The 25,628-nt window shown below is 37.8% G+C and overlaps 1 protein-coding gene across 1 annotated transcript in view; it reads left to right on the top strand.

Moving 5' to 3' along the window:
- The window catches only part of Catsperb (cation channel sperm associated auxiliary subunit beta), a 176,294-nt gene that overhangs the window by 22,587 nt on the left and 128,079 nt on the right, over positions 1-25,628 (top strand). The window contains exons 5-6 of the mRNA XM_057782160.1: positions 19,656-19,751; positions 24,606-24,755. Of these exons, the coding sequence (XP_057638143.1) occupies positions 19,656-19,751; positions 24,606-24,755 (246 nt within the window). The remainder of the gene's footprint in view (positions 1-19,655; positions 19,752-24,605; positions 24,756-25,628) is intronic.

Below are 25,628 nucleotides of genomic sequence, written 5' to 3'. Positions count from 1 at the left end.
TTAAGTTTTCAGGTTACTATCTGGTGTAATTGCAAATAGTCTCTGAGTAGTTTTTCCGAGGTTCCTATTTGAAGTTCTGGCCAGAACATTGTAAGAAGGTGCACCATTTCAATTGACCAAGTTGGAATCATTTTGAACAGCTGGTACCGATTTAATTTAACTGATCTTAAATTAGCACTATCAGCATCATGCCATCATATCAATCATATGGAGTTGTTGTGGGGGTCCCACCTGCTTCCTGGAAACTTCAAAGATTACTGCAGGAAAATTTATTCATTGTGGAAAACTTAAATATTATTTATATCGGCATGTATTCAATGAAAGGTATGATAGAGACAAAATAGGTATGGAGAAAAGTAAATTTTTTCCTAAATTCTTTCTTCTTTCTTTCACATACTAGATGACTTCTGACATGAGACAGAAACTCTGGATTTTTCTTTAAACAACATGCTTGGATTTAGAGAAGGATAGCCATTGTCCAACTCCAAAAGATCTGCTTTTGTTTTTTTAAGTGAGTCATGACTATTATTCTACAGGGCAGCATATATATATATATATATATATATATATATATATATATATATATATATATAAAATATATATGTGTGTGTGTGTCTCAATATATATACTACACATATCTATCTATCTATCTATCTATCTATCTATCTATCTATCTATCTATCTATCTATCTATCTTCAGAGATTTTTACCCTGCAGATGACCCATTCTCATAAGTCATCATTCTCTGCTTGGTGATCCTTTCTGGATAGTTATCTTTTCTTATTTAGGCATCCACATATCCAAGTCTCTTGACTTTTTGAAGACAAGCATTTTCCTACAAAGACAAGAACAGAACCCTGCCCCAGCCCTTCTGAGGTTTTCTTACCACCTGTATGATTGTCACCTAAGTGCATGTGCTCTCATTTATCTTTCTCAAGAGGTTTCTCCTTTTAAAACTGAATGTTTATTAATTTTGAAGGTATCCATAGCTTTTTTTCTCCTGTGGAAACAAGAGCAAAACCCTCTTTCCAATGAGGCACATTTCTTGATTTCCATTGTGAGATCAACACATCCTTGAAATATACCAGATGGTTTAATTCAGAAGTTTTTCTATTATCCAGTGTGTCTCTGCTGTTCTTTTCTCATTAGCATTAAGAAAATTCAAGGTTAACCCCTTGATCTCCAAAAGGAGATACAAATCGGAAAAGAAGAGTTCAAACTCTCACTGTTTGCTGATGATATGATGGTTTACATAAGCGGTCCCAAAAATTCTTCCAAGGAACATCTATGACTCATGGACACTTTCAGTAATGTAGAAGGATACAAGATTAACTCAAAAGTATCAGTAGCTCTTCTGTACACAGATGATAAAAGGGTCAAGATTGAAATCAGAGAAACAAAACCCTTCACAATAACCACAAACAGCATAAAATATCTCAGAGTAACTCTAACCAAGCAAGTGGAAGTCTTGTATGACAAGAACTTTAAATTTCTGAAGAAAGAAATTGAAGAAGACACCAGAAAGGGGAAAGATTTCCCATGCTCTTGGGTAGGCAGAATTAACATAGCAAAAATGATAGTCTTACCAAAAGCAATCTACAGATTCAGTGCAACGCCCATCAAAATCTCAGCAAAATTCTTCACAGAACTCATAAGAATGGTACTCAACTTTATATGAAAAAGCAAAAAACCCAGGATAGCCAAAATAATCCTGTACAATAAAAGGACACAATTCCCGAAGTCAAACTCTACTACTACAGAACTATAGTACTGAAAACAGCCTGGTATTGGCATAAGAACAGACAGGAGGACTAATGGAACTGAATAGAAGACCCAGATATTAATTAATCCACACTCCTTCAAACACCTGGTTTTTGACAAAGAAGCAAAAAAAAAATTCAAATGGAAAAAAGAAAGCATATTTAATAAATGGTGCTGGAATAACTAGATATCAACATATAGAAGAATGAAAATAGACCTATATCTATCACCATTCACAAAACTCAAGTCCAAGTGGATCAAAGACCTCAACATAAAACAAGCCACACTAAACCTCATAGAAGAGAAAATGGGAAGTACATGTGAATGACTTGGCACAGGAGACCACTTCCTAAATATAATATATCTCACAGACACTGAGAGAAACAATTAATACATGGGACCTCCTGAAACTGAGAAGCTTCTGTAAAGCAAAGGACACGGTCAACAAGACAAAACAACAGCCTACAGAATGGGAAAAGATCTTCACTAACCCCACATCAGACAGAGGTCTGATCTCCAAAATATACAAAGAACTCAAGAAATTGGACTCCAAAAAAACACATAATCCAATAAAGAAATGGAGTACAGACTAACAGAGAACTCTCAACAGAGGAATCTAAAATGGCTGAAAGACACTTAAGGAAATGTTCAACATCCTTAGTCATCAGAGAAATGCAAATCAAAACAACTCTGAGATTCAATCTTACACCTGTAAGAATGCCTAAGATCAAAAACACTGACAACTTATGCCTGAGAAGTTGTGGTAAAAAGGGAACACTTCTGCATTGCTGGTGGGAATGCAAGCTGGTATAACCCCTTTAGATGTCAGTGTGGCAATTTCTCAGGAAATTAGGAAACAACCTTCCTTAAGACCCAGTCATAACACTTTTGGGTATACATCCAAAGGAAGCTTAATCGTGCCACAAGGACATGTGCTCATATTCATAGCAGCTTTGTTTGTCATAACCAGAACCTAAAAACAACCTAAATGCCCCTCAACCAAAGAATGTATAAGGAAAATGCGGTACATTTTGTAGGAAAATGGATGGAACTAGAAAACTGGACCATTATTTGTCATTATTTGTGCAGGTATACCTGTGATGGCCATAACTTGTAATAAATGCATAATTACTGAATCAGCTTTTTCTGAGCTCAAAGCAGTTCTCCATTGAAAACCTGAATAAGTGTTAATGGTGTGGTGTACATATTTTAAGTTTCCAAATTCTGTAAAGTAGAACACATCCATCTGCCAGATATTATTTCTTTTAGTACCCTTTGGGTTTCTTCATGCTGACAATGGTGTTTGGTTATAGAAAGAGCAAGTAGGACATCTCTTTATAATCTCCTTAGCTTGTTGCCATGTAATAGAAAACTCTTTTTTTAATTGTATATTGTTTTGTATTAGGCTTAGAACTCTCTTATTTAGACAAAGGGGGAGGTGCTGTGGGAACTCCTTCAGTCAATAGCCTTTAAGATGCCAGCCCACTTGGGCATGGTCTCGTATACTATAAACACATCATAAAGCTTGCACACACTCTGTCTCTCCGCTGCTGGATTCAATTCCTGTTCCCCATCTGTGAAGAGGACTGTAATCTGTGAGTTTACTCCTGAATAAAGAATCCTTTATTATACCCAATTCTGAGCTGCTGTGGGGTAACTTTATAGTATCTATCATCAATATTTAATCAGGGATGACCTGAGGATCTTAGCTACAGATATGAGGAAGAAATATAGAAAAGACTACAAGACAAGTGACATATATGCTGATCTCTCTGCATGGGAACAGCTTTGAGACTTGATGAGACATGATAATTTCTTCTTTGCTATAGAATCCTCATGACTTATTACATGCTATGCTTCATATGATATACATAGAGATTTATATTAAAGTTTGGTTATATAGACCAAACAGACTTACAAAGTTAACAAATACTTTTTACCTGCTCAAATATAAAACCAAAAAATCATCTTTAGCTCACTTGTACACACCGCATAGTCCATGTGTGTTAATATATACATACATAAATATATGTACAACCTTTAAAAGGTTGTATGTTGCTGGGTAGTGGTGGTACACACCTTTAATACCAGCACTTAGGGAGGAAGTGGCAGGCAGATTGTTTGAGTTAGAGACCAGTCTGGCATACAGAGTAAGTTCCAGGACAGCCAAAGCTACACAAGGAAACCCTGTTTTGAAGTCCCCCAAAAGAAAAGTTTATGTGTTTTTAGAAAAAACTATATACCAACAATAACAAGAAGCCCAGGTGACCTAGCCTCTCAGAATGCCTCTGTTGCAGTTTCCTCAAAATTTTGCATTCATACAACTTCAAAGCTTCTAGCCGAGATGGTCCAGCCCCCACAGACTATTCCAGGGAAGACTTCAGATACACTCTACACTTTCCCATCATACAGAGACTAAGCAAAAAACAAAAACAAAAAACAAAACAAACAAACAACAAAAAAGCCAAAAAACCACAGCTAGTTTCCTGGAACTTGACTATTATCTCAATTTTCTCAGGGTTCCCTAAAGATGGTATCATCCCCAGACAACAGGAAGTAATTTTAAGAGTATAACACCCACATTTCCAAGAGATGGGGTGGGTGTTCTTTTGGTTATTCAGTGGATTATGGATGTTTGTCATTTTGTGGGGGAGGGGCTGGTTAAGTTGTTATTGGTCATGGTCAGAAAAAAAGCTGAGTAAAGGAAATTAGATTTAGGTATCTTGTTCTGAAAAGAACAGGATTTAGAAATGATAGGATAAGAGGACAGATTACTTGTATTGATACAAATTTAAAATTATTTTTGTGAGACTATACTTCTTATTGGTTTCTACTCTTGCTTAAGATATTTTTGTATATAGATAAAAATTTAAAAGTTATATAAATATATGTATATGTTTCTATTTTTGTTTAAGGTATTGTACCTATGCAGTTCATTTAGCAATGCAATATAAATTTATAGTCATTTTTAGTATTATAAACTATTTAGGATAATTAAGAAATGCAGGTTAGTAATTAGTCATCTTTTATAATCAAACTTGTAATCATGTTATATATGTTTTCAGGGTCAAACAGAGATATATTTTAAATAGATAGATGGTCTTCAATCACTTCAAAGACTTACAGAATATAACAGTTAAAACATTTTAATAACATAAGGCTTTTCATGACAGTGAGACATGTCTGCTTCTGGCAGCACCAGTCAGTCTACTTCAAAAATGGATGATGGGCATTGAAGAATCTTCATATGGTGTTTGATTTTATTATGGCACAGTTAACCCCTAGGCCAGAAACTGCCTTACCCTTGACTGCTGACATTATGTCCAAATTGGATAAGTAGTACACAAGAGAAGGCTACTACCAAACTTTGCCAAGACAAGGTAGAATAGTCCTCCAAAACTTTTCTGCTTTGGTAAGTGGCCTGCTGACAGGCTTCTCTACCACAATTCCTTTCCATTGGACACTGTAACCTCACTCTGCTTCCCAAGCCCACTGAACCCTCCCCCTTGGCCAAACTTCCCCCTGCAAGATCTGCAGCCCCTAGAGACACAAGCACCACCTACACTAATTGGAAGGAGTGAGTGACTGGTCTCCTAGCTAAACTGCCCCAATCCATAGGCCCTAAGCCCCAGGGCACATTATGTGACCTTTGCCCTACCAGCTCAGTCTCATCAGCCAGCTAACAGCTGAGAGTCCTACTGGCAGCTGCTCTACTGTCCAAACCCATTGGGTACTGTAACTTACATGACCTACTCCACCATCCAAATTCACTGAACACTTCACCCTCCCCTGGCCAAACATCTTTCATAAGAGCAGCAGCCCCTAGAGACAAAAGCATTCCCTGAACCAGTTAGAAGATATTGGTAGACATCCAACAGGCAGAGGCATGTGGATCTCTTTGAGTTAGCGGTCATCCTCTAACAAAGGCATTTCAGGACAGCTAATGCTGTTACACAGAGAAACCCTGTCTTGAAAAGAAAAATAATATATTCAACAGCATCAAGAGCAACATGGCACCACCAGAAATTAGTGGCTCTACAAAAACAAGACCTGAACATCCCAATGCAGATGAAGCAGAAGAAAATGACCTAAAATAGCTTTATGAAGATGATAGAGATCTTTAAAGAATAAATGAAAAGTTCCCTTAAAGAAATAGAGGAAAAGACAAAAAAATGGAAGAAATCAATAAACACCTTAAAGAAAGTCAAGAAAAAAATAATCAAACAGATGAAGGAAACAGTTCATGACTTGAAATTTGAAATAGAGGCAATAAAAACCCCCACAAACCCCATTTTGGGATTAGGGAGAAATCTGGTACCCAGGAATCCCCCAGGAACCCAAAAGGATGACCCCAACTAAGACTTCTGTCATAGGGTGGAGAGGGTGCCTCTATTGGCCATCATGTAAGCAGATTGGTGACTTTCGTAATTGTCTTCAGAGATGCTCTATCCAGTAACTGATGGAAGCAGAGGAATAGGTCCACAGACAAGCACTGTGCTGAGCCCCAAAAGTCTCAGAAGAAAGGGAGGAGGGATTGTACCTGCCAGTGGTTTCATGATGGGGGAACCCACAGAGACAGCTGACCTGAGCTTGCAGGAGCTCATGGACACTGTACCAACAATCAGGGAGCCTGACATAGGTCCTCTGCATGTGTGTGACAATTGTGTAGCTTGGTCTTTTAGTAAGGCTTCTAATAGTGAGAACAGGTCCTCTCCCTTGTGCTTAACTGACTTTGGTAACCTGTTCCCCATGCTGGAATACCTGACCCCACCTCAATATAAGGTCAGGCGTTGTCTCGACTTGATGTGCCATGCTTTTTGCAAGTCCATGGGAGGCCTGTCCCTTTCTGAATAGAGATAGTGAATGTGGAGGAGGGAAGATGGGAAAGGGGAGGGGATGGGAAGAGAGGGAAAATTGGTTGGTATTTAAAATAAATTAAAAAAATGTTATTTAAATAAAAAATTCCTGCTTCACAAAAAAGTCTGTCAGATATTCTAAACCTGTAGGCTAAAGATAGATGCCCCAATGTTGCAGAGGAACCTTGAGTGACTGTTTAGGCAACCAGATGTTTCTGTCGTTTTTTTAATTTTGGAAGTTGCTTGCTTTGTATTTCCTGTTTACTTAGGTAATAATCCTTCTGGGGTCTTTGATGGGGTTGAATATTATATGGTTATAGTTACAGTTTTCCTTGTTACAAAATTCAGAAAAGAAACTCATAAAAGAAGTATAAAGTGTATAAGGTTGAGAGACAGTAAAAGTGTAAACTGCCAAAGAAAATATTTTGAAATCTAAAAAGATAGTTTTAGGATGGTAATACAAGGTTTGATAGAAAATGGTTTGTGTCTAAACCTTGAAATTTACTAAGATAGGATGTAGAAGGAGTGGCAGGCTGCATTCCTGCCGGGATCCTGGCTCCCTGGCTAGATAACACCTGAAATAATTACACAGAAACTGTATTCATTTAAACACTACCTGGCCCGTTATCTGTAGCCTCTTATTGGCTAACTCTCACATCTTGACAAACCCATTTCTAATAATCTGTATGTCACCACGAGGTTGTATGTCACCATGAGTCTAGCCAGTATCTGTCTCAGGAAGAGGAATCATGGCATCTGCATGACTCGGCTTTCTTTCTCCCAGCATTCTGTTCTGTCTACTCTGCCTACTTATGTTCTGACCTATCAGGCCAAACAATTTTCTTCATTAATTAACCAATGAAAGCAACAGATAGATAGAAGACCCGCCTACATCAATAGGATAGATAAACAGTACCTTCTCCAGTGTTGCCAAACACAAATTGACTGGACTCTGTAAATGTAATTCTTACCTGACAATTGTTCTCATTGTATATAGTTTTACTATGTTAGTGTTGAAACCTTTCATTTTTATTTAGACAAACAGAGGGAAATATTGGGGGATATTTGTACACTGTGTGAAGATGTATCACTGTGCTTGGTTGAATAAAGGATTTTATGGCCAATAGTTAGGCAGAAAGTATAGGCAGGATTTCCAGAAAGGGAAAGGAAGAGGAGGAGGAGGAACCAAGGGGCAGGAAAAGCAAGGAGACATGGAGAGGTGCTGTGGTCTGCAGGATCATGCAGTGAGATTTCAGCTGATTAATCAGAAGGAAAACCAACCAGAAAAATGCATTCTGATGGCAACAAGCCCAGAGAAAAGATGACAGGAATATTGCCTTTTGAATAGCTGCTGTTCTTGCTGTAAATCCTTTGTGAAGTCATAGCGCTCTCCTTCTCTAATGGGACTCATCCCAAAAGATTCAGCTATGTATTAAATTATTGGGCACAAATTTTCCCATGCACTGGTATATTGGGTGACTTTCTCTCCACACTGTGGGACCCTGGTGAGAAAGTTAGCCACACAATCAACAACTTTTGTTCCTACAGTCCAGTTAAATCTCTGCTCCATTCCCTGTGATAAACTTAGAAGTTAGCTCTCTGAAATGATCTTTTATTGGCAGGATAATTGGCTAGGAGACAAGTCTAATCTTCCAAATAGATCACGTTTCGGGCCTTCAGAGGTAGGCACTAGTAGGAGGTTATGGCATGTCTGAGATTGTTGATTCATAGTCCTCACAGATAAAAAGACTGGGAGTCCTGAATTCACCCACAGGTGATTTGGGAAAGTGCAACCTCAGTTAAGCCCTCACTCTAGCTCTAAAAGGCTAATAATACTCTGCACCTACTCTCACCTTGGTTTATTGATATAAGATTTTAGTCTAGGAAATTAACTATCTGTGTCTTAACTTCTAGAGATATCAGAAAAAAGATCTGGAGGAAGGTAATCCTTTTTACATGGATGGCATGGGGACAAACATCACTGCTTGACATGGGCAGCTGGACATTTTCAGGCCCCAGATTTTGTAGGATATAACCATAATTTCCCCTTTTTCTAGGTGCTTAGTGTAGCATGGAAGTTTCTGTTCTGCCTGGTCCTCCAGCTGTTTAGTCCCAAAGAAACACACAGAGGCTTATATTAATCATAAACAGTTTGGTCTATTAGCTCAGGCTTATTATTAACTAACTGTTACAACTTAATTTAGCCCATAATTCTTTTCTATATTGAACCATGTGGCTTGGTATCTTTCCTCAGTATGGAGTTCTCCTTTCTTTCTTTCTTTCTTTCTTTCTTTCTTTCTTTCTTTCTTTCTTTCTTTCTTTCTGTTTTTTTTTTTTGAGTTCTCATTTCTCTGTGATTCCTCTGCATCTAACTGGTGACTCCGTCTCTCCCTTTTCTCTTTCCAGAATTCTCCTAGTCTAGTTGACCTGCCTATTATACCTCCTGCTTGGCTACTGGCCAATCAACATTTTTTGTTTTGTTTTTTAAGAGAGGGCCAATTAGCATTTTATAAACAAATATGAGTGACAAATCTTTACAGTATACAAGAGCATTATTCCACAACAGCATAGGGTGATAAGTGAATTATTAAATATGAGCGATCCCTTCTAGCCAGTTATCATTGGTGAAAATGCTAAAGTGGACAGGCTCCCTTGTTTTCTTCTACAGTTCATGCCAGTCACCATGGCTACCCTCATGTGTTCCCAGGTTCCCCAGCTTCTTCAGGCCAAGAGAGTGCCCATTACTGCATCCCTCCCTTCTTTTACATATATCATCACCAACCTCTAGTCTAACTAATCACACTTAGGAATGTAGCACACAAACTCCCCTTTCTTCCCTTCTTAGAATTTAAAACTCTGTAAATAAATTTTTTTTTTTGCCTCTTAGTGTTGCCCAGGGTTTTTGTTCCCCTAGCCACACCTCCCTGGAGCCATAAAGTAAGCTGACAGTGTTGCTTATATTATATGTAATTCAGGCAAATGTAAAATAATATGATTCCCTATGACTTTTCAAACTTCCTTGGTGTTACACCTCCTCCTACCTTCTTCCTTTCCATATTCTCCAGTAGAAAAAAAATCTCTCATTTTTCTATTTTAAATTTATATTATTCAATTATTTGCTATTTTTTCAGAGACACAATCTCTCTATGTAGCCCTGGCTGCCCTGGAACTTACAGAGATCTGCCTTCACTGCCTTCTAAGGGCTAGAATTAAAGGCAAACTCTACCACACTCAGCTAAGAAATTTTAGTTTGTAGAAACTAAATGACAAAAATGCAGCCACATTCCAGGATAGAAGTATAAGTAAGAAATGGACAATCTCAGGGAATAGTGTCACCTTGTCTCATTTAAGTTTTTATGTTCTCTAGAATTTATTTTCTTTTTCTGAAGACTAGCTTTCTAGAGCTAACTTAATAGTTTTGAATCTTTATATTTTTCTCCTAGATGTCAACCCAATTCCAGATTCCCAGGAGACTATCATCAGTTCTCACTGTTGGTCCAACATTTACTTGCATGTCAATAAAATATGCAGGCAAAGGAACACTGGGAGAGTGGGTTCGGATGTGTGCAGCCAACCTTTCTAGCTATGGGGTAGTAGTGTGACCTACTGAATGAAGGGAGTGAGGATAGGGCAGAAGTGACAGATAAGGAAATGTCAATGATGAAGATAGAAGCTGTAGCTGTGAGAGATGACATAGACTATATCACTGTCTCTACCCTTTATTCATCTACTAAAAATTGTATCTGTGTAAAGTGGTTTCCACACAGGCATGAGGAACTGTGGTCAGATCTCCAGGAGTTATGGACAGTTCGACTTTGTAGTGTGTACCTGTAATCATATGTTCCAATGAAGAGATGGAGGCAGAAACGGGAGAATCCCTTTCTTCTCTGCCCTACAAAATATCAAAAATATGCCCTACTTGAAGCAAGGTGGTAGTCACAGATTAATATCTGAGGCTGTCCTCATACAGCCATACTATGTGGACCTGCATGCCTGAATTAATGGAGATTTTTTTCTAATGTTTTATGAGTCTTTTTTTTGTAAAAAGCTCATTAAAATTTCAACTCTTTAAATTGTACTTTATTAGTCTAAAGTAAAATATCATTACTATAGGCACAATTTTGAAAATTAATTCTTCTATCACGTATCCATAGCTTACTTAGGCCATGCTGACAGGGGTAATACAAAATCTGAAAGTAGATTTCATTTGTGCATTTCCCTAATATCTAAGTACTTTGAACATTTTGAAGTATTTCTCAGCTTATTTGTGTTTCCTCTTTTAAGAACTCAGATTTTCAATTGTTACAGAGCATTTACACTTAACATAATTGTTTATTTGGTTCTTTTGAAATCTGCCATCTTGCAAATGGAACAAAGTTTTACTTACCTGTTAGTTACCTTCAGGTTTTGCTATTTTTCCATCTTCATTTTATGTTAATTACTTTGTGGTTCCATTTTACCACTACTATAGGGACATTATGTCTTAAGTTTTTCAATATTTAACTGTACATTTTAACTAATTGCCATCTACTCTTTTACAATATATTTCAGGGATTTTATCCTTAGTGGAACATTCGCTCTTATTTTTTATTTTATCTTGAAACTGGATCTAACTGTGTAGTTCTGACTGGCATGGAATTTAGCTTTGAAGACTCAGAGATCTTCGATTCGATTCCATTGGTCAACCTGTCTGTTTCCATGCCAATACCGAGCTGTTTTCATTACTGTAGTTCTGTAACAGAGCTTGATGTCAGGGCTGTCGATGCCTCCAGAAGTTCCTTTATTGTATAGGATTGTTTTGGTTATTCTCCATATGAAGTTGAGTATTGTTCTTTCAAGGTTTGTGAAAAACCTTGTGTTGTGATTTTGATGGGGATTGCATTAAATCTATAGATCACTTTTGGTAGGATTGCCATTTTTTTTATTAGGTTGATCCTACCTATCCAAGAGCATTGGAGATCTTTCCATTTTCTGGTATCTTCTTCAATTTCTTTCTTCAAAGACTTAAAGTTTCTCTTGTACAGGTCTTTTATTTCTTTGATTAGTGTTATCCCAAGATATTTTATGTTATTTGTGGCTATTTTGAAGGTTGATGTTTCTCTGATTTCTTTCTCAGCCCATTTTTCATTTGGATATAGGAGGACTTCTGTGTTACAAGGAGAGGGCCCACTTGTTTGTCCCGGCTGCCTAGTTAGCTTACACCCGAAATAACCACATGGAAACTGTATTAATTAAATTACTGCTTGGTCCATTAGCTCTAACTTCTTATTGGCTAACTCTTTTTTTTTTTTTTTGGTTTTTTGAGACAGGGTTTCTCTGTAGTTTTGGTGTCCGTCCCAGAACTAGCTCTTGTAGACGAGGCTGGCCTTGAACTCCCAGAGATCCACCTGCCTCTGCCTCCCGAGTGCTGGTATTAAAGGCGTGTGCCACCACCGCCCGGCTTGGCTAACTCTTATATCTTAATTTAACCCATTTATATTAATATGTGTATCATCACATGGCAGTGGGTTACTGGGTAAAATTTGGCATGTCTGTCTCTGACAACTCTATGGTGTCTCTCCCCAACTCTGCCTTTCTTCCTCCCAGCATTTAGTCCTGTCTCTCCCACCTACTTAAGTTCTGCCCTGTCAGGCCAAAGCAGTTTCTTTATTAACCAATGAAAGCAACACAAATACAAAAGGACCTCCTACACCATTTCCACTTTTCTGTTTAAACAAAAAAGAAGGCTTTAATTTTAACACAGTAAAATTACATATTACAAAACAGTTATCAAGCAAGAATTACAGTTACAACATTTGTATCTACTTTATCTTTTATCGTAACTAAGGAAAACTATAACTATAAATATAAATTCTTCAACTCCATCAGAGACCCCAGAAGGATATATTACCTAAGTAAACAGGAAGTGCATTGTAAACAACTTCCAAAATTCTAGAATTGACAGAGACATCTTGCTGCCTAGATAGTCACCCAAAGTTCTTCTGTACTGTTGGGGCATCCATCTTCAGCCCACAGTCCCATAGTATCCAGAAGACTTTTCCATGAAGCAGGAAAATTCAAAGACAGTTCAGACACTTTCTTCTGTATCCTGCAGAATGTTTCGCAGACTCTTTCATGAAGCAGGAACCCCGAAGGATCATCTCACCTTTAGGCAAGTTCAGCAGTCATTTCTCTGCAGGTCATCCATGTTCAGTGAAGCAGTCCAGGCAAGAGCAGTTTCTTGCCTAAATGCTAAGGAGCCTCTTCAGTTCCTGGGAATTGGAACCCTATCTTGGGCAAAACAAAGCACGAGATGGCTTGAATATATACGGCCAGAAGGGCCAATAGGAAGACTAAGGCTATATATAGCCAATATTGCAGTGAATTTGTGGGTTCATGACCTATTGCAGCAATGGAATATCCAGATTAACATTCCTGCAGCCCCCAAAACTTTTGTTTCTGAGGAAAATATTAGAAGATATTACAGATGACAGACACAAGCCATTCAGGCTGTACAAGACCACAAAGCAATTGATAAACCTCCCGAGGTACCAACAGCCCTACCTTTAAAATGGTTAACTGAGAAACCAATATGCATTAAGCTAACTGGGGAAAAGTTACAGGCTTTAGAACAGCTGGTACAAGAGCAACTAGATGCTCGACACATAGAAGAATCTATCAGACTTTGGAATTGTCCTATATTTGTTGTTAAAAAGAAATCTGGAAAATGGGAATGGTGACAGATCTAAGGGCTATCAACAAGGTTATTCAACCTATGGGCCCTCTACAATATGGAATTCCTCTACCTTCTCTGTTACCAAAGGGATGGCCTCTCATAATTATTTATTTAAAGGATTGTTTCTTCAATATACCTTTACAAGAAAAGGATAGAGAAAAGTTTGCCTTCACAGTGCCTACTTAAAATAATTCTCATCTTACTAGAAGATATCAATGGACTATCCTCCCACAGGGAATGCTCAATAGCCCCACCCTGTGACAATACTTTGTCAGCCAGCCATTGGAAATAATATGTAAGCAATTTCCTAGGTCTATAATCTACCATTACATGAATGACATTTTGTTATCTGATTCAAATACAGATACTTTAGAAAGGATGTTTGAAGAAGTAAAGAAAGTCTTGCCTAAATGGGGATTACATATTGCTCCTAAAAAGATTCAAAGAGGAGATTCTGTTAATTACCTAGGTTACAGAAAATTAGAAAACAACAGTCACAAATTAGGAGAGACTGGTTGTGGACCCTTAATGACTCTCAAAGATTATTGGGAGACATTTCCAGTCTACAACCAGCTGTTGGGATAACCAGATCTAATAATTAATGTAAGCAAAACCTTAGGATGGTAATAAAGACTTGAATAGTCCCAGAGAATTAACAGCTGAAGTGGAAAAGGAATTGATGATTGTTGAGGAGAAATTACAGGAGGCACATGTGGATAGTGTGAATCCAATTCTTAATTGTATTCGAGTCATAATGCCTTCCAATTTCTCCTAGAGGAATTTTAATGCAGAGGGATGATATTATCACAGAATGGATCTTTTATCCACATAAACTAAGTAAAAAATTAAAAACTTATATGGAAAAAGTTTCTGAATTAATTATAAAAGATAAATTGAGACTTTGTCAATGAGCAGTTATAGACCCAGCAGAGATTATAGCGCCTTTTACTGCTGATGAAATAAAAAAAAGTTATAGGAAGACAATGAACCCTGGCAAAGAGCTTTTGTGCTAGTTTTTTCGAAGAAATTAATAGCAATTATCCCAAAAGTAATAGACTTAATCTTATAAAGAGAACTTCTTGGATTCTTCCCCAGATTGTATGTGATGCACCAATAACAGGAGTCCATACATTTTATACTAATGCAAATAGAACAGGGAAGGCAGGTTACAAATCAGAAGAATTAAGTGAAACAAAGCGCAGAAGGCAGAATTATATGCTATTCTTATGGTATTAAGGAATTTTAAAGAACCTCTCAATATGGTTACAGATTCACAATATGCAGAAAGAGTTGTCTTAGATATTGAAACTGCTGAATTTACACCAGATGATATGGAATTGACTTCATTGTTCATCCAAGTGCAAGACATAATCAGGAATAGGCTTTGTCCTATATACATAACACACATCTGATACCATACGGGTCTGCCAGGTCCTCTAATACAAGGTAACACAGAAATTGATCAATTATTGATTGGAAGTGTGTTGCAGGCCTCTGAATTTCATGAAAACATCATGTCAATAGCAAAGGTTTAAAGAAAAACGTTTCTATTACCTGGCAACAAGCTAAGGAGATTATAAAGAGGTGTCCTACTTGCTCTTTCTATAATAAAACACCATTGCCTGCATGGAGTAACCCTAAGGGTACTCAAAGGAATGAAATCTGGCAGATGATGTGTTCCACTTTACAGAATTTGGAAAATTAAAATATGTATACCGCACCATAGACACATATTCAGGTTTTCAATGGGCAACTGCCTTGAGCTCAAAAAAGGCTGATTCAGTAATCACACATTTATTAGAAGTTATTGCCATTATGGGCATTCCTGCAAGTAGGTCAAAGTATCAGACAGGCCCTGTTCCCAGTGTTAGTAATCCCAAAAGTATGCCAAGCTATGCAGCCATTACAGGTATGCAGAGGACCTAAGTCAGCCCCCTACAGGATTCCTGGTTTCTACGAACTCCCATGACAGTGGGAAGCAATTCTAGAAGACGACACCCCCTATCCCAAAAAAGTTTGTCCATAGGGTTGGGAACACTGTTTAGGGGTTGTTTATTATTACTTGTACTAGATAGAGGGTTGGGGAGAAAACTATGTTTGTTCAAAAAAAAAAAAAAAAAAGAGGAGGGGGATAGTAATAGTGGGTAATAGAGTGAATACTTGTGAGCTATTTGTGGATAATTTACATTGGTATAGTGTTTTTATATTGATACAAGTTCAAATTATATTAGTTACTTTTGTTTACATTATTTGTACATATATACAATGTTATTTTGTCAGATTGTATATATGCAGGTTTCTAGGTCAGTTTAGGACATTTTGTATATTGATGCAACTTTTAGGATATATTTTCATATTGCATTATATATTACTCCTACCTCTGATCAAGATACAGGTATTAATTTTTTTTTTGATTTTTCGAGACAGGGTTTCTCCGTAGCTTTTGGTTCCTGTCCTGGAACTAGCTCTGTAGACCAGGCTGGCCTCGAACTCACAAAGATCCACCTGCCTCTGCCTCCCGAGTGCTGGGATTAAAGGTTTGTGCCACCACCACCTGGCTACAGGTATTAATTATTATAGGTCAATAGTTGTTCATGCTTGTTGTACATATAGTAGATCGATTAGGTTCTTTAGATACATAGAGATTGTATTCTGTATAGATAGGTATTCTTCAACCACTTCAAGGATCTGTGAAATATGGCATTTAAATAATTTAGGGTTCTGTTGATATGAGATATGATTGCTTCTGAGAGCACCAATCTATTCCTGAGAGAATGTTGAGCACAGAAGACACTCCACTTGGAGCTTGTTTTCTTCTTGGAAAAACTGGCCTTTGGGCAAGGAACTGATAATGCCTCAACCACTGACAAGTTACATAGTTTCCAGAAATGGATAAGCAGGACTGTCAAATCTTGCAAAGTCAGTGTAAAACAATTTTGAAAAATTTCCTGCCTCTGAAAATGGTCTGTCAGTTACACTAGGCCTTAGCCAAAGTTGGTTGCTTCAACATTGCAAAATGAGACTTTGGGTGATTGCTCAGGTAGCTAATTGTCTCAGCCATATATTGCTCACTTTGGAAGCTATTTGATTGTACTTCCTGCCTGCTCAAGTAATATTATCTCCCTTCTCAGGCCCTTGATGGGGTTGAAGATTAGATAACTGTACTCTTATGATCTAGCCTACCCATTTCCTATAAAAGACTTAGACTCCATAGGAAAGAATGTTTATTAAAACATTTAGAATGTTTCTTGCTTAATATTGTTTATGCTGGTTGTAATTCTAATTATATTTGATATCTGTTCCTAGTGTATATAGTTTTGTATTGGGTTTGGAACTCTCTTATTTAAACAAAAAGGGGAGGTGCTGTGGGAGCACATTCTTCTCCTTCAGCCAATAGCCTTTAAGATACCAGCCCACTTGGGAGTGGTCTCTTAAAGTTTAAAAAGCAGCAGGAACTGTGCACCCACTCTCTTGCTTCCGGCTCCCTTCTGGCTGCTAGACTCTGTTTCCTGTTTACGCTCTGAGGACTATTGTTTAGGATGGTGATCTGTAAGTTTTCCCCTTAAATAAATAACCCTTTTTATAATCAATAATTCTGAACTGGTGTAGGATGGTTTTATGGCATCAATTCTTTTGAGTTGACCTTGTATCTTGCCATATCACTGAGAAAATTTTCAGCTGTAGGAGTTCCTTAGTAGAATTTTTAGGGTCATTTATGTACACTGTCATATTATCTGCAAATAGTGAAAGTTTGACTTCTTCCTTTCTAATTTGAATCCCCTTGAACTCCTTTTGTTGTAGCCAGAACTTCAAGAATTATGTTGAATAGATATATAGAGAGAGTGGACAGCCTTGTCTTGTTCCTGATTTTAGTGGAATCACTTTGAGTTTTTCTATATTAAATTTGTTGGTGACTGTTGGCTTATTGCATATTGCCTTTATTATGTTTAGATATGTTCCTTGTATCCATGATCCCTCTAAGACCTTTATCATGAAGGGGTGTTGGATTTTGTTGAATACTTTTGAAGCATCTAATGAGATGATCATACAATTTTACAGCATCTAATGAGATAATCAATATGGTGGATTACATCAATAGATTTTTGTATGTTGAACCATCCCTGCTTCTCTGGGCTGGAGCTGATTTGATCATGGTGGATTTTTTTTTTTTTTTTTTTTTTTGATGTGTTCTTGGCTTTGGTTTGCCAGTATTTTATTGAGTATTTTTGCATCTATGTTCTTGAGTGAGATTGGTCTGTAGTTCTCTTTCTTGGTAGACTCTTTGTGTGGTTTCTGTATCAGCATGATTGTAGCCTCATAAAAAGAGTTTGACAATGTACTTCTGTTTCTATTATGTGGAACACTTTGAAGAGGATAGATATTAGCTCTTCTTTGATGTTCTTGTAGAATTCTGCACTGGAACCATCTGGCCCTGGTTTTTTAATTTATTTTTTAGTTTTAGTTTTTTGTTAGGAGGCTTTTGATGATTGCTTCTATTTCATTAGGGGTTATAGGTCTATTTAAATTGTTCACCTGATCTTGACTTAATTTTGCTATGTGGTACCTATCCAGAAAATTGTCCATTTCTTTTACACTTTGATATCAGGGATGATGATGACGTAAAATTTTACATTTTACATTGTCTTTTACATTTTCCAATTTTGTGGAGTACAGATTTTTTGTAGTATGACCTAATGATTCTCTGGATTTCCTCAGTGTCTGTTGTTAAGTCCCCATTTTCGTTTTTGATTTTGTTAATTTGGATGTTCTCTCTCTGCCATTTGATTAGTTTGGATAAGGGTTTATCTATCTTGTTGATTTTCTCAAAGAACCAGCTCTTTGTTTCATTGATTCCTTGTATTGTTTTCTTTGTTTCTATTTTATTGATGTCAGCCCTCAATTTGATTATTTCCTGTTATCTACTCCTTCTGAGTGAGTCTGCTTCTTTTTGTTCTAGACCTTTCAAGTGTGCTGTTAATTGACTAATGTGAGATCTCTCTACTTTCTTTCTGTAGACAGAGTGCTATGAACTTTCCTCTTCGCACTGCTGTCATAGTGTACCATAGGTCTGGGTATGCTGTGCCTTCATTTTTGTTGAATTCTAGGAAGTCTTTAATTTCTTTCTTTCTTCCTTGACCCAGGGTGCTTCAATAGATTACTGTTCAATTTCCATGAGTTTGTAGGTTTTCTGCAATTAGTGTTGTTAACTTCTAACTTTAAACCATGGTTATCTGATAAGATAAAGCAGGTTACTCCATTTTTTTTTATCTGTTGAGGTTTTCTTTGTTACCAAGTATGTGGTCAATTTCAGAGAAAATTCCATGAGAAGAAGGTATATTCTTTTGTGTTTGGGTAAAATGTTCTATAGATGTCTGCTAAGTCCATTTGAAACATGTCATTTGTTAGTTGTCTTATTTCTTTGTTAAGTTTCTGTCTGGTTGACTTGTCCATTGGTGAGAGTGGGGTGTTGAAGTCTCCTACTATCAGTGTGTGGGGTTTGATGTGTGATTTAAGCTTTAGTAATGTTTCTTTTACAAATGTGTATGAGTATTTTGTCTACACATATGAGTATTTTGTATTTGTCTACACATATACATGAGCACCATGTGTGTACAGCACTCACAGAGGCCAGAAGAGGGTGTTTGAACCCTGAAACTGGAGTTACAGGTGGCTGTGGTGGCCATGTGGTTGCTAGGAACTGAACCTGGATTCATTAGAAGAGCAGCAAGTGCTCTTAACCACTGAGCAATCTCTTCAGGTCCCAATATTCTAGTATTTTCTTGATGATATTTTACCTTAAGGTTCATCAGGAATGCTGACTTGGAGTTTTCTCTTTATGGTCCGCCCTTATCTGGTTTGCTATCATGGTAATACTGACCTTGTAGAATGTCTTGAAGTGTTCCTTCTGCTTCATTTATGGGAATTAATTTGATTAGAAATGTTGTTAATTTTTTCTTACACACTCGATCAAATTCAGCAGTGCCATGCTCAGGGCCTGTACTTTTCTTTGACAGGTACTTTAAAATAATAATATTATACTGTTTCACAAAAGGGTTATGTTTTTTTTCTTCACTATAGCTGTAGGAGAGAAATTAGGATCTATGTTTATTAACATTAAGATCCATTGTTGTGGTAGTAGAATCATTTAATAATTCTTTTCCATTATTTCATCAGAAAGTAAATTTGCAGAAAACTATGTGATATTAGACACATAGATGTACTTAAAATGATTGTAAAAGGAAAAGAAATCATTGTTGGTTGTGTTCTTATAACTTCCATTTCATTAACATGACATGTAAAAAGTTGTTTATCTTTTATTTTAGACATAGCAGCTGTAGAAGAATGGACAATAAGGATCACAATGCATGCAGGATTAAACATTTATGAAACTGAAGGGACCCTATTGGATCTTGTCCGAGGTAAATATTAACTTATAAAGTAGAATGGAATTCACATACTCTTTGATCAAACTCTGATGACTACCAAAGAGTGACAAATCCCAGATGGCCAGGATGACAGCCTGATGGCACAAACAAGAAACAAATATATGCACACATGTGTATATCTAAGTGCATATATATGTATGCATATATGCTGAAGCACAGAAAGTGATGGTATGGTTGGTGTCCCTTGAATTTAGAAAGGCTGGCAGGGATTGTGGAAAAAGTGTGGGCTTTTTACTAGCTGTAACAAAAAGACATCACCTGAGTGCATTGAGTAGGAAGGTGGTGCATTCTGACTTGGGATTTAGAAAGGATCCCAGTGTTGGATGCTTGTCAGCAAGTGACCTATTCTGGGAAAAGGGTGACAGGAATGGAATAAAGGCCGCGGCTAATAGCTGTCATATTACCACACCCAAGAGCTGCCTGTAATCCTCAAGCTGTGGTGCATGCCATGCAGAAGTTGAGCGTAGCAGAACAAAGACTACAAATACACTTTGTAAGTCAAGCAGATGGGATTCCTGATGGCCAGGGAGAGGGAAGTGGGAGCATCAAGAATGAATCCTCCACTTCTGGAGCAATCAGGGAGGGAGGGCAGTGTCAGTTCCTGGAGACAGGAGGGATGGTGCAAGGAAGTGGGAGGCAGGGAGAAAGGTGAGGGTGTGGTCCTAAGGTTATATTCACCACTAAACTCAAAAGGGATGTTTAAAAATCCTCTCTGGACTGCTTCATATCTAATACAGAGTGCGATAGATCCCGAGCTGTGCATCTAAATTCTGCATCGTACACATAAACCACTTTAATCACAGGTGAACAGTGACCTTCACATTGGTCATTTCTCTCTCTCTTAGTTTGGCAGCACTAAGTCTCTCTGCAGGAGAGGAGACTCTGTAAGTGGCATTTGAGGGATTAGGGACTTTATAGGACAAACAGGGGAACTTTGGGAATATAAGTTTCCATAGGCAAGTCAGTTCCCCAGCAGTTGAAAAATGATAATTACCAACACAGGTCAGTGTGTTGATCTTATAAGAAGCTTACCAAAGGTGTTTATTTTTCAAATCAACTTTCCTGATCAATGTCTCAGCTCACCTGAGTCTTTTAGGTCACTGACAGTCTCTAGTTCTTATGACTTAACATAGAGCATCTGACCCCAAGCAGCTTTTTCTTAAGGTCAGAGGCTCTGTCAATCCAGGACAAATCCAACTTCCTTGTTCTCTGAGGCTGATGGGAATGGCCTGCAACCACGCTACAGTCCGTGAAATCAGTTGCTTACCTGCAGCTTCTCTGAAATCCTGAGCAACTTTCTGCTGAACGACTGTAGCTGACATTCTTTCTTTCCCCTTCTGGCTGTAGCTAGAATGCATAATAACCAAACAGGCAGAAACTGAACTGCTTTTCTTGCTTTCACAAAGTAGGGGAAAGAGGGAAGTTCCCCAAGGGATTTGGGTCTAGACACAGTCGATTTTCCTGAAAGTTTGAGGAGATTGAACTGCACTGTAGAATATAAACAGCTAAGCACTGATTAGCGAGTGTCTCTGTAGGTAGATGTTCTTTGACTATTTTTTAAATCACACAGTAGTATTCTTTCAAACTGCCATGGACTACTTTGTACTTTTATCTCTAATTTTTGCAAAAGAGGAAAAGTGTTTTTCCTTTGAAAATTTTAAATAAGAAAGTTTTAAAATTTTTTTTGCTGTTTCTTTTCCATTGGAAAAAAGAGCATTCTTGTTTTTATATATGAAAATTTGACTTTAGCTTCAATCTGTTTCATATCTGTTGTGGGATCCACTCATTCATTTCCTGGCCACCCAGACTCCTGAAATAACCACACAGAAACTGTATTAATCAAATCACTGCTTGGCCTATTAACTCTAGCTTCTTATTGGCTGGCTCTTATATCTTTGGTTAATCCATTTCCATTATTTTATATTTTACCATGAGATTCGTGGAATACTGACAAGGTTCTGGCTGGCAGCTCACGTCTTTCTTCTTCAGGGGCTCCATGGCTTTTCCCGGACTCTGCCTTCTTTCTCCCAGCATTCAGTTTAGTTTTCCCTGCCTAGCTCTGTTCTGACCTACTATAGGTTCAAAGCAGTTTCTTTATTCATTAGCCAATAAAAACAACGCATATACAGGACTTCCCACATCACATTTCCATTTAGGTGTTGTGAGTTTTAAATTTGCACCCCTTGTCTGACTAAGTCTTTCAGCTGGGTCATTGCCGAGTGCAGTCTGTTGAGGAAGACTGTAGTCTCTTTCTTCAGTTCCAGTGATGCTCAAGGCTGCACTGAGGTCCAGGAGACCCCCACTCATCCTAGCATTTCACAGAGTGCTTCTCACAGAAGGAAGATAGGGTATGGAGAACAGCAGGAGACTTCTGAGTCAGAGCTTAGCAAAAATGAAAGCATAAGAATTTTAAAAACCAACAAATTTTCTATAAAAAGGTGATATGCAGTTTTTGATAGACTGAACTTCTACCTGTTCCCTAGAGACCTTAGTTTCTGGTTCACTGATGAGAACGTGTCTTTATCTACATATATTCTGGGTTTATTTGCCTTTTATTTACCCACTGTTGTTTTGATGGGATTGGAAAAGGAACAAAAGGAAATGTGTGCTTTTGAAGCAGAAGCAGATTCCTAAATTACAGATATCCCTGCTCTGTGTTCCAGCTCTTGTAATTCTAAGCACAGACCATGTGACCATGCTTGTCCATGTATGGCTAACGTAATATCTCTCATTCTAAATGTTCTTCAGCAATTTCCAGAGTATTAGCAAGAGAATATCATTCTTTCTCCTTTGCATAATAAAAACTGACCCATTTTTAACTGCAGAAGAGTGAGATCATATTACACACATGTATAAGGTTTATGTTTATGAGTGTTTTGCCAGTACACATGTCTGTGCATCAAGTGTGTGCCTGGTGTCCTGGGAGATCAGAGGAGTAGTGAATTTGCTGGGACGGGAACTTCACACAACATTCAGCAGCTCTGTGGGTACTGGGAATCAAACCCAGGTTCCCCGAGAGAACATCCAGTGTTTTTTCTTTTGGTTTCTTAATTTTTTTATTATTGATATTTATTGAGTTCTACATTTTTTTCTGCTCCCCTTCTCTCCCCACTTCAACCCTCCCCCAAGGTCCCCATGCTCCCAATTTACTCAGGAGATCTTGTCTCTTTCTACTTTCTATTTCCCATGTAGATTAGATCTATGTAAGTCTCTCTTAGTGTGCTCATTGTTGTCTAAGTTCTCTGGGATTGTGGTTTGTAGGGTGATTTTCTTTGCTTTATGTTTTAAAACCACCTATGAGTGAGTACATGTGATAATTGTCTTTCTGTGTCTGTGTTACCTCACTCAATATAATGTTTTCTAGCTACATCCATTTTCCTACAAAATTGAAGGTGTTGTTATTTTTTTCTGCTGTGTAGTACTCTATTGTGTAAATGTACCACATTTTCTTTATCCATTCTTCAGTCAAGGGGCATTTAGGTTGTTTCCAGGTTCTGGCTATGACAGACAGAGCTACTATGAACATAGTTGAGCACATGTCCTTGTGGCACAATTGAGCTTCCTTTGGATATATACCCAAAAGTGGTATGACTGGGTCTTGAGGAAGGTTGTTTCCTAATTTTCTGAGAAATCACCACACTGATATCCAAAGAGGCTGTACCAGCTTGCATTCCCACCATCAATGCAGAAGTGTTCCCCTTTCCCCACAACCTCTCGAGCATAAGTTGATCTTGGCCATTCTTACAGGTGTAAGATGGAATCTCAGAGATGTTTTGATTTGCATTTCTCTGATGACTAAGGATGTTGAACATTTCCTTAAGTGTCTTTCAACCATTTTAGATTCCTCTGTTGAGAGTTCTCTGTTTAGGCCTGTAGTCCATTTTTAAAATTGGATTATGTGTTTTTTTGGTGTCCAATTTCTTGAGTTCTTTGTATATTTTCGAGATCAGACCTCCGTCTGGTGTGGGGTTAGTGAAGATCTTTTCCCATTCTGTAGACTGTCATTTTGTCTTGTTGACCATATCCTTTGCTTTACAAAAGCTTTTCAATTTTAGGAGGTCCCATTTATTAATTGTTTCTCTCAGTGTCTGTGCTATTGGTGTTATATTTAAGAAGTAGTCTCTTGTGCCAATGCGTTCAAGTGTACTTCCCACTTTCTCTTTTATAAGGTTCAGTGTAGCTGGCTTTATGTTGAGGTCTTTGATCCATTTGGACTTGAGTTTTGTGCATGGTGATAGATACGGGTCTATTTTCATTCTTCTACATGTTGATACCCAGTTATGCCAGCACCACTTGTTAAATATGCTTTCTTTTTTCCATTTGATATTTTTTGCTTCTTTGTCAAAAACCAGGTGTTCGAAGGTGTGTGGATTGATATCTGGGTCTTCTATTTGATTCCATTGGTCCTCCTGTCTGTTCTTATGCCAATACCAGGCTGTTTTCAGTATAGTAGCTCTGTAGTAGAGTTTGAAGTCAGGGATTGTGATGCCTCCAGAAGTTCTTTTATTGTTCAGGATTGTTTTGGCTATCCCGGGTTTTTTGCTTTTCCATATGAAGTTGAGTACCATTCTTTCGAGGTCTTTGAAGAATTGTGCTGAGATTTTGATGGGCATTGTGTTAAATCTGTACATTGTTTTTGGTAAGATTGCTGTAGCCAGTGTTCTTAACTGCTGAGCAAGCTCTCCAGCCTCTACTATATATACTACCTGATTTGGACAATCAAAAATTTTCTTTACATAGTTTTTCTAAAATATTTTTCTAAAAATAGTGGTGCTCTAGTTTCAAGAGTGCTGCCATAATTTAAAGGCCTAAATTTGCCTTCCCCAGAACCTATTCTTCAGTGGAGTCTTGGATCTAAAATGACTGAAGCACTTGTCAAACAATTGTATCCACATGTGACAGATATCCGAGTGGCAAAGTGCCCCTGTGCCAATGATGTGGCATTAATTGGCTTTATTTTGAACTCGACACATAATGGTAAGTTTACAGTCTTATTGACTGTTGAAGTAAGCAGTGTTATATATTTGTTAAGGGTGGTTTTAAGTGGAAATACACACTAAATGCATACAGAGAATACAATTTACTGTTTGTCACTCCACCTCTTCTGCTTGCCAGTGTGAGCTGCTAGGACAGGTCCTCCTTTGTTGTGGCCTTGTGCCATTCAAATGGTGACTTAAAACAGGACATGGTGGTGTGTGCCTAAATCCCAGTTACTTGGCAGACTAAGGCAAAGCAATTGAGTTTGAGGTTAACCTTGTTAGACCCTATTTCAAAACCAGTTAACCAAGTCAGTCAACTAGTAGGTCCCCTGTCCTCTGTTCTTCGTAAGTTTGTTACAGTTTTCCAGAGAGTCTTAATTGCTTCTGGTCTATCTTCACTTTCTGCTATGTATAAATCAGTATTTTTATTCCTGGGACACTACCTTATTGTATTTATTACAGACATATTTTCAATGATTGTTAAATATCTAATGGCATATGGAAGAAAAACAGCTGTTTTTCTCTAGACTCTGATTTATCACGCTTGTGGCATCAAACGTATGGATTTCCCACACAGAGTGATTTTTCTTGGCATATTGGAGATGCCAAGTGGGTATCCTGTGATTTAATTCAACTCTGGCAATAGATACATAGAGCTAGCACCAATGCTCACAAATTAGAAAGACGGTTTTCCATTTCAGATTCTAGGCACAAGTGCCAGGTTGTGACCCGTGTTTCTAACCTGGATGCTGTAAATTGAAGTCCTATAAGCCCCTTCTGAAATTCAAGACTTTGTTACACTGTTCACAGAACTCAGGGCAACCCACAGAACTCAGGATCTGAGATGCTTGTCCTGCTGGGAGATGGAGTG

The sequence above is a fragment of the Chionomys nivalis genome, chromosome 10 (genome assembly GCF_950005125.1).
Source record: "Chionomys nivalis chromosome 10, mChiNiv1.1, whole genome shotgun sequence".
NCBI classification, from domain to species: Eukaryota; Metazoa; Chordata; class Mammalia; order Rodentia; family Cricetidae; genus Chionomys; species Chionomys nivalis.
This window is presented reverse-complemented; position numbering and strand designations above follow the sequence as displayed.